The following is a 13,145-nucleotide window of genomic DNA, read 5'->3' as shown; positions in this document are numbered from 1 at the left end:
TAATATCAGTTAGCTATAGCTTTACTTTTATATCGTTGTAGTAGAGAATATTCATATATTTTTTTTGAGATTTTCTTTATTTATTCATGAGAAACACACAGAGAGAGGCAGAGACACAGGCAGAGGGAGAAGCAGGCTCATGCAGGGAACCTGATGTGGGACTTGATCCCGGGACTCCAGGATCACACCCTGAGCCAAAGGCAGATGCCTAACCACTGAGCAACCCAGATGTCCCCATATTCTATTTTGTAATTAGAGTTATGTCCTGTGTGCTTTGTCTCTAGGTCAATTTTCAGATGTTAATAAAAACTGTAAACATGCACACTCTTATGAGTGTGTAGCTGTCGTTTGGTAAAGAGTGAAGTAGTACCTAGAATTCCATTTCTTTTGCTGTGATTCTGATGTGGTCCTTGTACCATTTAGGGGAGAATTTTCCTAATATCATGGCCAAGCAGGTTACTTTTTCTTATATTCCATCAGCTATGTAAAATCATGTCATGACATTTTAGTTTGAGTCATATTTATTTATTTATTTATTTATTTATTTATTTTAAAAGATTTTATGTATTTACTCATGAGAGACACAGAGTGAGAGAGGCAGAGACATAGGCAGAGAGAGAAGCAGGCTCCCCGCAGGAAGCCCGATATGGGACTTGATCCTAGGATCAGGTGTGATCCAGGATCACGCCCTGAGCTGAAGACAGATGCTCAACCGCTGAGCCATCCAGGCGTCCCAGTTTGAGTCACATTTAGACATTGTCTTTTCGGTTCACTTTTCCTAGAGTTTCAATAAACTTTCTTTTCTCTTGTTGCCAAAATACGCAGTTTAGCACATCCTTAAAATCATTGAGTTTGTCAACCATGCTGTTGGCTGTGTTGAATCCAGTTCTAGCCAGAGGCATGCATTCTGGCTCCCCCCACCACCCACCCCCGCCCCACTTTCTGCTTCAGCCCCTGCTGGTGTCTGTGCAGTAGCAATTGTGGTTCTGGAATTTTACTCCATCCCCGAGTCATTACCACTCTTTCCTCAATCTCATGCTTTCCTCCTTCATGGGTTATAGCCTAATTTTGCTGGAGTACATGTTTTAGTATCTTTCTCAGAAATGAGATGTAGGAGGTAAATTTTTTGAGCCCTTGCCCTCTTAACTTTGCTTTCACTTACTTGCTAATCTGACTAAAATTCTAGTTTCAAAACAATTTTTCCTCAGACATTTAAAATTGGCATTCCATTGTTTTTTAGCATCCACTGTTGCCAAAGAGAAGTCTAATTTTTGTTCCCTTATAAGTGTTTCATTTTTGCCTTTGGAAAGATTTAGGATTTTTCCTGAAATTGCACAGTGCTATGTTTAGGTGTGGACTTTTTAAGTTTTAGTTTTTGTGCTGTCTCTTCTATGGGATCCTTCAACCTAAAGACTTCAGTTTAGAGACATTTAGTTCTGGATATTTATTATTTATTTCTGGTTTACTTAGCTGGTTATTTTATTTTATTTTATTTTTTTGTGCTCTCTGTTCTCTCTTTTTGGATCTCCTGTGCGTTGGATGTTGTGACTCTCAGCTCCTCTGTTTCTCCTGTTCTTGGCTTAAATCTTGTACCCCTTTATCTTTCTGTTCTCAATTCTGGGGTACTTACTTAACTTTATCTTTCAGATCCTCTATTGCATTTTTAATTTTAGTGATCGTGTTTGTAATTTCCAGAAGTTCTTTTTTTGTTCTTGGATTATTTCTTGTTTTCATTACACCTTGCTTTATAGATAGACTCTTCTTCTTGGACGTGTCTGGAGCTACTAATTGTGTGTTCTTCAGAACTCTCATGTGTGTCCTGATTTATATGTTTCTTCCAGCCCAGGTTGTTCTATTTTTATCAGGCATGTGTTTGTTGCTGGTTTTCATCACACCCCTGGCAATCTTTGGTTGCTGACGTGGATTCCTGGCCGTAGTGTCTAGGTCTGTGTCCCTGAAAGGGCTCTTCCTTCACAGGCAACTTGACTGTGACACATTTGTGAGTACAGCCAGTTCTGGAGGAAGCCTTCATTTTGGGTGCAGATGTCCACACTAGCAGCCCTGGTTTTCCTCAGGTTTATTCAGATCCTCTAGAGAAGTTTTCTAAGGCTTTCTTTTCCTTCTCTTGCACCCTGGGCCACTTCCTCCATTCTCTGTGTTCTAGACATCTGTAACAACCTTTCATCTACTCATGGCTCTCCATTCTAGACCTGTTTGCTTATGGGCATTATGCATTTGCCCCCATCCTACCCTTTAATAGGATCTTGGGAAAAAGGGAAACAAGAGGAAAGAGAAGGTGCCTAATGTGGCAATTTATACAAAAAGCCCTTTAAGAAGCCCCCATTTCAGAATGATCACAGTAGAAAATTGGGACAATATATATAAGCGATAAAATAAAAAGTGATCTGTTTTTCCATCACCAACCCATTTAAAAATGTTTAACATTTAAAAACATGTCCCAGTTCTTTTTTTTCCTAGGCATGAATTTTCCCTTTATCTTTTTTTTTATGACAGTGGGATCGTGCTATATGTTCTGTTTTATAATATGCATATGAAAATTAAACAATTGCTTTTAAGTATCTTTCCATGTCACAACATATCTCTGACAACACAGAGCTCCGGTATTTATTGAAAGATACATCATCACTTATTTAGCAAATCCCCTACTGGTAGACATGAGGTTGTTTCTCATTTTCACTAGTATAGAAAAACATTTATAAACATTCCTGGCTACATCTTTACCCATATCCTTGACTATTTACTGAAGCTGAAGTCCCAGTAGTAGAACTGCTGGTCAATGCATGTATAGGTCCCAGTGTTGGTCCCCTATTCAGGGCACCCTTTGAAATAGGCCCACATTACTTCTCTGGCTGCGCATCTTCACTTCCCCCCATTTCCCCTGCGCTCCTGCAAGCATTATAGCAGGGGTGGTAAGAGCATAATTTTCGGAGTCAGACACAGTGGGGTTGAATCCTGCTTCCCCACTTACTAAATGTGGCCTTAGACTATTCTAATTAACCTCTCTGATCACCTTTTCTAAAATCAAACAAACAAACAAACAAAAAAAAACAGGGGAAATAAGTCCACTTTTCTGATGTGGTCGTTGAACAAGGTAAAAAATGCATGGGAAGCATTAGCACAGGCCCTGTCAGTATTGAAAGTGTTCATAAACCCATGATGATGGAGTTAGAGCCATCTCTCTCCCTAAGCTGATGTAAATCTTCCCACAAGGCCACGCTTAAGATGCACCCACCCCTCTGTGGGACCTTCCTGAGCAGGACTTGTAGAGCACGTGTGGGCAGGACCTACTTTTGATGTTCAGGACACATTGTCTTATTGCTTTCTTCTGTGGGTGAGTATGGACAGAGGAGAGGACCCCGCCTCAGCATCCCGCACTGTGGCCTCCTTCCCCATCAGGACTAATTATGACTTTTCACAAGTGTTCTTGGGAACACAGACCATGATGAAGAGGAGCTTGGGACTCAGTGTTGGTAGCATCACGGTTGTTCTTTGGAACTTGTTTAGAGTTCTTGTGTAGAGCCCTTCAGTCTCTGGCTCTGGCCGTTGGATGAGACCTGCTCCTAGGACACCTGAAGCCCAGTTTAATCAGTGGGCGGCAGAGGCAAGGAGCTCTCCAGAGGAGGGGGCAGCAGGTGCTTTGCTAAGCCTGAGCCTCCCCAGGGAGTTGGGGGTGGGGCGGGGGGTGGGGATGGTGGCAGAGCTCTGTATGTGGCCACAGGACCTTTGTGCAGCCTTCCAGATGTCTCACTCACCCTCATTACTCTGCACTGGGCCGTAAGATGCTTTTGTAGCCAGTAGGGCTTTCCTCCCAAGCATCATCCAACCCACAAAGATCCCTTTCATGCCCCTCGGATGCCTCCCCAGTTGCCAGGGGAGATTGAGAAGCTCAGTTGCCAGAACTGCAGATGGATGGGCTTGCCGTGGGATGGCTTCCAGGAGAGGGCCCTGAAGAGGGGCAGGCGATTCGTGGAGTGGAGCACGCTGCTCACCCCTCTCCCCTGTCTGAGTGTCTTTCAGGAGTCATGGCCGGTTTCAACATGGGGGGTGACCTCAGGGAGCCCGCGGCCAGCATCCCCCTGGGCTCCCTAGCAGCTGTTGGCATCTCGTAAGTAAGTTCCCCTGGTGGCAGTCAGCTGGAGACAAGGAGAGAAAACCCCAGGCAAAAGAGGGGATTGCCCCTTTTGTTCTGGGAGTGCCCCAACTGTGGCCAATCTATTTCATATTCCAATTCTCCTTTTAACACTCAGCCGGCTGGAAAATTCACGTCTGGTGGGTTCAGATGCTTGCCCTTTCAGACCCCCTGCCTGGGAATGCGGGAGGTGGAGGATGGATCCTTTCTTTCCTTTCTCCTTAGCCTCCTGCCCCTCTCCCTCCCCCACTTCCATTTTGAACTTGGGGATTTTTTTAACCATTGACTTGCCGGGATCCTTGGGAGGAACGTAAAGGTGGAGAGTTTTGCAATCAGACAGGTGGGCAGCTGCATGGCATAGAGCAATTTCCTGAGCTCCCTGAGCCTGCGTTTCCTTTCTTCTAAAATGGGGATGGTGGGAATACGCTGCCCCAGAGACTGTGGAGAGATACCTGCGTGCGTGAGGACCCGAGCAGGCCGCTGGCCTCCCGCGCTGGCCTCCCCTGCCTCCCCGAGGCTCTCAGGCTTCCTGGGTTTTAGTTCACACTGTGCCGCCCACACGAGCAGACTGAGTGGCCTTGGATCTGTTTCTGACCTTCCAGAGTCTTCTGTCTTACTCTCTGCACCACCGCCCTTCACTGGGGGCGACGCAAGAGGCACAGACAGGACGCTGACTTGAGAATTTAAATGTGCCTGTATTATTTTAACCAGGATATTTAAAAAATATTGATATGTGTGTTTCGCAAATGCTGAATTTGCTCTTAGCTTAGGAGTGGGGCCGCTGCTTCCGGGGGCACCAGGCCGTCTTGTGCTAAATAGGGCTGTGTGTCGGGGGGAGAACGCAGGCCACAGAGCACAGTTGGGCGTTCGGAAGGAAAGAGAAGAAAGAGGCCTGCCTCGTTTTGGGGTCAGAGCTGGGAGGTCCCGGGAGGGACCTTTGCCCCATCCTCTCACCACCCAGATGGGAATGAAGCCACGTGGCTTATTCGAGGTCACAGGGCGGCTAGGGGCAGAGGCAGGTCACGGCTGCCCTTCTCACACTTGGCCCGGCTCCCTGGCATCCAGGGCCCAGGGAACAGTGGGACTAAGAGGCCTGAAAGATCATCTCCATCTTTGGGGGTGCGGAGGGGGGCCTTGGGGTTGCGGGTCGGTCCTGCCTGAGTCCCAGCAAACCCAGAGGGGCCAGCGGGGGCCCTGCTCCCCACTCCCAACACCCTCAGTGCCTTTCTCTCCTTTAACAAGTCAGGAAGAGCCAGAACAATGATACGTGTGGTGGCAAGAGCTAGGCTGGAGGAGCAATAGTACTGACAGCCCCCCCCCTGCCCCCCACACCAGCCGGGGAGCCTTCAGGGTGGCCTCCTCTCCCCGCCCCAGACAGGCCCCGACCCGGGGCTGAGCAGGTGGTGGGGCCGCAGCTCCGCTCCACTCTGGGGTTTTCTTGCAGGTGGTTTCTTTACCTGGTGTTCGTCCTCCTGCTGGGCGCCGCCTGCACCCGAGAGGCCCTTCGCTATGACTTCCTGATAGCGGAAAAGGTGGGTGAGCCCTCACTGCCCCTGGCTCTTTCCTTTGCTCCCACCTGCAAATGGCCACCTCCCCCTTGCAGCCCTGCCTGGGAATCCGGTGTCTTGGGCCTGGGACTGCAGTGGGGAGGGGGGCCGGCAGTAAAATCATGGAAGACGGATGGGGGTTTCTTAGGGATCCCTGCAAATGGGTAGCAGCACCTGGCAAGGCTCCTGCCTGCAGAGGATGAGAGAAGAGGAAAGCAAGCATCTCTCCAGGTCAGAAATCAGGATGGAAATGCAGAATGCCATCAGTGAAGCCCTCAGTTCAAGCAGCCTCTCATTCCTGCTGCTGGCCTCACCCTCCACCATGAGCAGTGAAGGAGGCTGAGGGATGGAGAAGAGGCAGCAAAGTGGAGGGAGCTCGAGGAGGCTGGCACCAGGGTGAGGCCCACCCTGCCCTCTGTGGACCCGGACTCCCAGGGCTCTGGGCTGGGGTTGATCTGGCCGGGACATCTTTGTTTCTAGAACAGTACACCCAGCTAGAAGAAGATTAGCAAATTCCTCACATTCCACAGCTGCCCCTTCACTGCTGCAGGTCAGGTGACAGTCAAGGACACTCGTTTGGCACCTCTAGAACCTAGGAGAATAAGATTCCCAGCTGCTTTTCTGGAAATCTCCCAAAACCTCTACCTTCCCTTAAGTTCTTGGAGGAAAAGTGAACCTTGAGATTCCTGTCATTTATCAGAGAAATGTAGAAGGCTAGGAAAGGTTTCTTAGTTGAGTCTTGAGTGTTTCTGCTCCTATATTGGGAAGAAAGTACCATTTTCTCTTGGTGTGAGGCTTTGCAAAGCCACCTGGCAGATCTTCACGGAGGGCCGCTGCTTTGGGCGGCCTGGGGTAGGAAACTCTGAACTATCTTTTCAGAGCTACCTTCGGGCCTGCTTTCCACATTAGCACGGGTTCCTTTTAAGATACGTAGGCAACAGGGGCACCTGGGTGGCCTGGGTGGCTTGGCAGGTTAGGCACCTGCCTTCGGCTCAGGTCATGATCCCAGGTCCTTGGATGGAGTCCCGCATCTGGCTCCCTGCTCAGCGGGGCGTCTGCTTCTCCTTCTCTCCCCTGCTCGTGCTCTCTCTCTCATTCTCAAATAAATAAAACCTTAAAAAAAAAAAAAGATATGCAGACAACAATGTAAAGATGATCTATGTTTCCAGGGGTCTTGACTATGAAAGCAGGTTTCGAAAGGGGGCAAACTCAGGTAGTGAGAGCACTGTCATCCCCCTAACGGGGACCAAGGTCTTAGACTCGGGGAAGGAATGTGCAGCCCTCGTTCAGACTACATGCAAGCTTCCGTCTGCAGTTTCATCTCCCAGGGGCTTCTTTCTCTAATTGTGGAATGAAAAGCTTGGCTGCATCAGAGGAATTAAGGGCCTCAGGGAACAGCAGATCCTTGGACCGTGGGCATCTGCCAGCTACTGGCTGCTGTGTGCAACTTGCGGGGGGAGCCGGCTAGCCAGCCCTGCCTGCCTCTGAAGCCGCTTCCCTTCTGGCAGATTCCCTCACAGAGGTCCTTTTAACCATCGAGGCTCTGATCTGGATGGAGCAAGGCAAATTATCCCCCAGTCTGGGGCTCCTGGCTTCCCTCCTTGCCCTCCTCTCTCTCCTTTGCAGAGAGAACTAAGAACAGGTATGGAGTGGGGGGCAGGCAGCCTGTATCCAAGGAAGGCCGTGACAAGAGAGTAAAAACATCTCCATGGACAGACGGGAAAGCCTTTGTGGGTGGAAATTCCACCACTAATAATAGACACATGGACCGGGGGAAGCTTGTTTGGAATGCCACCTGTCCCAGGCGTTGAAACAGGTAGGCGGGCGCTTAGCCAGTTGGGGGGGCACCTGCTAAACCATGCCTGGCGACCACATGTGGGGATGACATCATGCACACCCCGGGGTGAGAGGTGGAAGGTTCGTTTTTTTGGAGAGCAGTAGCCTGTTTCCTAGAAGAGGCGGTGGTAAAGGCTGTAAAGACAGGCAAGAGCCTGTTTCTTGGTTCTCAATTGCCAACAGGGGCTGGCGCGGCAGCAGGTGTGCGGTGCGCGCGGCTGCCCCCCAGGCTCCCCCTGCAAAGGGGGCCACGCAGCAATCGCCCTCCCCAAAGCCTTGAACCTTGGGCTTTCCTCCTCTCTTGCTCTCTGGTGTCCCTCCTCGGGGTCCCCCGCTCGGCTGCATAGCAGGTGTGCACCGAGGCAGTGGGCTGGGCCTCGGTGCCCATGCAGGTTGGCAGGTACGCGTGCACAGTGTCCTCTGTGGCCCCACCCGGAGCACCCCCCTGGCGTGGTTTTAATAAACTGGACACCTCAGCTCCGGGTCTCAGCCGTGGCCTGGGTTCTGGGCCAGCCCATCTCTGGGCAGTCCTGGGCCCAGGGGAAGCACGGCCTCCGCAGCTGTGTCGCCTTCCGGGGAGCCCCGGCCAGGCCTCCCTACAGTCCCCGTGGTGCTGGCTGTCACGAAGGCACGAAGGCCCCCGGGGCAGCTGCTCTTGCTGCTGGGAACGCTTCTCTCAGGGCTGCCGGCTGCCCTGGATTCCTCTCCACTGACCTGCAGCTGGTCAGTTCAGCTGGGTCTTTTTGGGTTTGCTGCAGCTTCTCAGATCTATTTCTAATTGTTTGGTTTCCCAGCCTACAGTTCCTCTAAGAAGTTTCTTTTTTTGCTTTATATCCCTGCTGCTGCACAGAAACTTTTGCCTGGCTCTTGGGCATCAGTCTCCATAGTGTTATGCTTTTTTTTTTTTTTAAGTCTTTTTTTTTTAAGATTTTATTTTTTTTAATTTTTATTTATTTATGATAGTCACAGAGAGAGAGAGAGAGAGAGAGAGAGAGACTGAGAGGCAGAGATATAGGCAGAGGGAGAAGCAGGCTCCATGCACCGGGAGCCCAACATGGGATTCGATCCCGGGTCTCCAGGATCAGCGCCCTGGGCCAAAGGCAGGCGCCAAACTGCTGCGCCACCCAGGGATCCCTGTTATGCTTTTTTTGTGTGTGTGTTATGCTTTTTTTTTTTTTTTTAAGTAGGCTCCACGCCCAACGTGGGGCTTGAACTCACAACCTTGTGATCAAGAGTGGCGTGCTCTACCGACTGAGCCAACCAGCCACCCCGTAGTGTTAACGCTTTTTCGAAAGTCTTTAGTACATTGTGGTGGCTCTGAGGTAATCTGTGTAAAGCACAGTACTTGGTACACAGTAGGTGCTTATTACATTTTGACTCCCTGCACACTTCCTAATGGGGATAACCTTACAGGTAGGACGTATTTTTTTCCCTACAAATCCACTCTATTTAACTGGATAGGAAAAAAGAGAATCGATACCAATATTTTTTTTTTCTAGATTTTATTTATTTGACAGAGAGTGCACAAGCAGCGGGAGGGGCAGGCAGAGGGAGAGGGGGAAGCAGGCTCCCGAGGAGCAGGAATCCTGACGTGGGGCTCAATCCCAGGACCCCGGGATCATGATCCGAGCCGAGGGCAGATGCCTAACTGACTGAGCCACCCCGGAGCCCTGAGTCCATCCCGGTATTCTTCAGGTATAGAAAGAAGAATTTTGTAACAAGCAAGTATTAGCAGAGGTAAAACCAAATAGGTTAAATAACTGTTTTAGAAAAAACTTATATACGGTCCAGGAAAAAAAAAAAGGTTATTAAACATCAGAAGACCAAGTACTTTAGGAAGCCTGGGGCTTGCCAACCAGCAAAATAAGAACAAACTAAGTAGGAAAAGTACCCCCAAACATCTTTGTTAAAAAGGAAGTATCCCACAGAGTAAACTCCAGTCGTTCTGAGATTTGACAGTCATGGTTTCACGCGTTCGAGAGGGACCGCCAGCGCCCACGGCCCAAGCTGTGCATGGAAGATGACAGTGGGGCCGAGCCCACGGCTGGCGAAGGAGCCCAGCCAGCTGCTCAGCACCCACCCCCGGCCCGGCCCGGCTGTCTGTCCTCCGCTCTCTGCTCTCCACCACGGGCAGGAGCTGCCTCTCGGGAAGTGAAGCCAACCTTATTTGCTTCTGGAAATAAGTGAGAGAAAACTTGGCTGACAGTGGAGATATGGGTCATTTTGTGGAGGAGGAAGCTCGTGTCTGTGGAAATCTGATGTTGCGGAAGACGAGGGGACCGTGAGACAATTTGGGATCGTAGGAGTTGCAGGATGTACTCCTCACTGATGTCAAGGGGCCACAGGAAGTGGATGAAGCAGAGTGAGCACCTTGCAAGGGACTTTGAATATGATCCTTCAAGAGAAGGGGGCGGCCGGTGGTGGATAGGGGGGACTTCTCAACGGCCAAAGCTCTCTGATGGTCACCGGGGTAAAATACGGAAAGCAAGGAGGTGGAATTACAAGTTCCATCAGCAGTTACAGCAGAAAGAAATTAGCGTAGTTCACACCTCAGATAATTTTGGAAAGACGGAGAGCTTTTTTGGGGTGGCTCCAACAGGTGTATGACAGAGGAGTGCTTATTGTTTTTCCCTCTAAAGAATTGTCGACGCACATCTGATCAGATAAATGCTCACTTCCTCTCCCCTGGCACAGTTTGCAAGCTCCCAGTTCCACCGGAAGTTCCATAGGAAGAGAGAAATGATTAAACTCTACAAGGGCTGGGAGCAAAGCTGTGCGGTTCGCTGTTGTGCCTATAAGGTCTCGCTCTGTGCCTAGCGCTGTGCCAGGTACATCACCTGGCCTCAGTGATTGCTCCCATGGGCGGATGGATGACAGCTGGGAAGGAAGACACCGGGTATATGTGGGAGAGGGAGAATGGAGGTTTTATAATTGATCCAGACCTGAGGACCAACCTTTCATTTATTTTTCAAAAAACTGACAAAATAATAGTTTTATGTAAAAGATTGTCAAGTGAGCAAACCAGTGTAAACACAGCAGACACACGGGGCAGAAACATAAACAAGTCACCATGTCTGGACAGTCCCCCCTCTGGCCCCCAGCCCAAAGGTTCTGCAAGGATCCCAGAGGGTGTTTGTGGGAAGGCTGGCCAAGATGGGTGTTACTGTACCACGGCCTCCTGGTGCCGGAGACTCTAGCTTCCTGGAGTCAGCCCCACACCAGGAGGAAACCAGCCTGGGCAGTTTCATTTCCAATCTGCGTAAACGGGCAGGCTTTCAATGAAAAAACGTTTTTTTTTCTAACACAAATATATATAACCTTTTGGATAAGAAGCAACAAAATTTCTGCAAGGAGATACCATGCCTGCATCTCCTAGAAAATTCTCTGAAGGGACGTGCAGTGGGTACAATGCACCCTGGCCAGTGATTCTCTACCCAGGCTGTGCATTGGACTTGCCTGGAGGGTTTTTGAAAAGTCCACCATTATCTGTGCCCCACCCCACCCTGATAGAGCCAAACCCCCTGGAGTGGTCCTTAGGTGTAGCCCGAGTGGAGAACTACTAGTTACATTTTCTAAAAGCTTTTGATAAAATTTCACCGCAGGGTCTATGTATTTTATTTTTTATTTTTATTTTTTCTTTCTTTATTTTTTATGTATTTTTTAAATGTAATCCCTACCCACAATGTAGGGCTCAAACTCATGACCCAAGATCGAGAGCCGCATATTCTACAACTGAATCAACCAGGCAGCCCAAGCCTATGTGTGTGTGTGTTTTTTTTTTTTTTTTTAAGATTTTATTTATTTATTCATGAGAGACCCAGAGAGAGAGGCAGAGACACAGGCAGAGGGAGAAGCAGGCTCCATGAGGGGAGCCCGACGTGGGACTTGATCCCGGATCCTGGGATCACGCCCTGAGCTGAAGGCAGATGCTCAACTGCTGAGCCACCCAGGCGTCCCCAGGCCTGTGTGTTCTTGATCCAGGATGTGTTGGCCTGAGAAGACAGAAACAAAGGTTAGAGGTGGAGGACTGCATCCCAGAATCGATCCGGGGTTGATAACGGAACCAGTTTATCTAACAATTTTGTGGGGCATCCAGGGCATGAGTCGTGAAGCCTCGTGACTTCGTGGGCACTTGTGGAGACCGTCTGCTGGCCTGTTTGGCGCAGGGCGGGGGCAAGACGCATGAGGCCCAGGGGCTTCTGACAACCCCTGAGTGTAATGCGCTGCACACAGCTGGGAATCACAAGTGCCGTCCGAGCACAAGCAATCAGGTGATGAGAAACGTTAGATAACACGAATTTCTGCTAGTACTAAAATGATAAGAAGGGTGAGGGCAGAGTAGACACAGACGCTGGTGACAATGAAGAAAATAGACGAGGGACATTCACTGGGGAGAAGACGAGGTCATGCGTTTAGGGAAGAGCAATCCACATTGAAACGAAGGACGAGTTAGGCTGTGCAGTGGACCCGAGTCATGGCCATCAGGCCCCTGCATCCCTGGCCATGTGCGGGTTACCCCACCTATATATGATCTTGGGGGGAGCAAGCCCCATTTAAGATTACAGAAGCCCCAAGGACAGGCCTCTCTCTTGCCTGTCCTTTTGTGGCCCTGGTAGGACATGGGACCTCAGCTAGACCCATCAGATGCTACCCGAGTGTAAGAAATGAGGCAACGAGGAAGGGATGGGGGGAATTCATCTGCAGGGCGGCAGGGTGACAGTAGCATCCTGGCCAAACTGTCCCCTGTCCAGAGTCCCAGTTGCACCTCCAGGCTAGGGTCTTGCCTGTTTCCAAACCTGATCGTTCAGCTTCGTGATGATTCTGTGACCCTCCCCTATCCTGCAAATATATTCTTTTTAAATATAATACACTTCCAATCAGGAATCCTGGCTGGTGTCGTTTATGCCAGGACAGAGGTCTAGCCAGGAGCTAGTGTTCCATGTAGCTCGATGCCACTGACCCAGGGGCCGCTAAGGGAGGGGCATAAAAAGTGAGCGGACGGTCTTCGTCGTCAAGGATGTGGCAAAACCGTGCAGCGTAGGGCAAGCCGGCCTGTGGTAGGTGGGCGGAGGAGCACCAGAGCGCACAGTTCTGGCCGCCGTGCCTACGGTGGAGTGGAGAAGGGCCCCTCGGTCATCAGAGCGAGTACAGAAGGGGGCTCGGGAGGGTGAGGAGGTTCCCCGCCCACAGCCTGTGACCCAGCTGCGTGGCCAGCAGCACTGATCTTTGCGAGTCGACACTGCGCGGGACAACTGTGCCCTCTCCTTCTCTGCCGGTTAGTGACTCGTGGGCCACGTGGGTCACGGAGCGCGTTCATTCCTTCAGCGTCTGTAGCTCTGTGTTGGCCCCAAGGATCTCGGGTGAACAAGACAGGTGCTCTGCAGCAGCGAGGCCTCAGGGAGCACTAGAGGAGACTGCGTGCTGGGTGCTCCCCAGGCTCACACCAAGGCGCCCTGGGGAGCAGCCGGGGGAGGACCTGAAGCCCAACCTGGTGTAACAGGCACCAGGCAGATGGGAGCTCGGCGGCAGGCGGGGAGCGCGTGACCCAGACGAGCACCCAGATGTGGGGCGACAGAGGTCGGGGACCAGAGGCCTGAGGATGCCGGGTGCTG

General features: G+C 50.5%; 1 protein-coding gene across 1 annotated transcript in view; it reads left to right on the top strand.

Annotated features, from left to right (window-relative positions):
• Positions 1–13,145, top strand: part of SLC12A8 (solute carrier family 12 member 8) — a 111,683-nt gene that overhangs the window by 69,280 nt on the left and 29,258 nt on the right. Inside the window, exons 6-7 of the mRNA XM_049105470.1 lie at positions 4,039–4,126; positions 5,595–5,682. Coding sequence (XP_048961427.1) covers positions 4,039–4,126; positions 5,595–5,682 — 176 coding nt within the window. The remainder of the gene's footprint in view (positions 1–4,038; positions 4,127–5,594; positions 5,683–13,145) is intronic.

The sequence above is a fragment of the Canis lupus genome, chromosome 33, assembly GCF_003254725.2.
Source record: "Canis lupus dingo isolate Sandy chromosome 33, ASM325472v2, whole genome shotgun sequence".
Taxonomy (NCBI): domain Eukaryota; kingdom Metazoa; phylum Chordata; class Mammalia; order Carnivora; family Canidae; genus Canis; species Canis lupus.
This window is presented reverse-complemented; position numbering and strand designations above follow the sequence as displayed.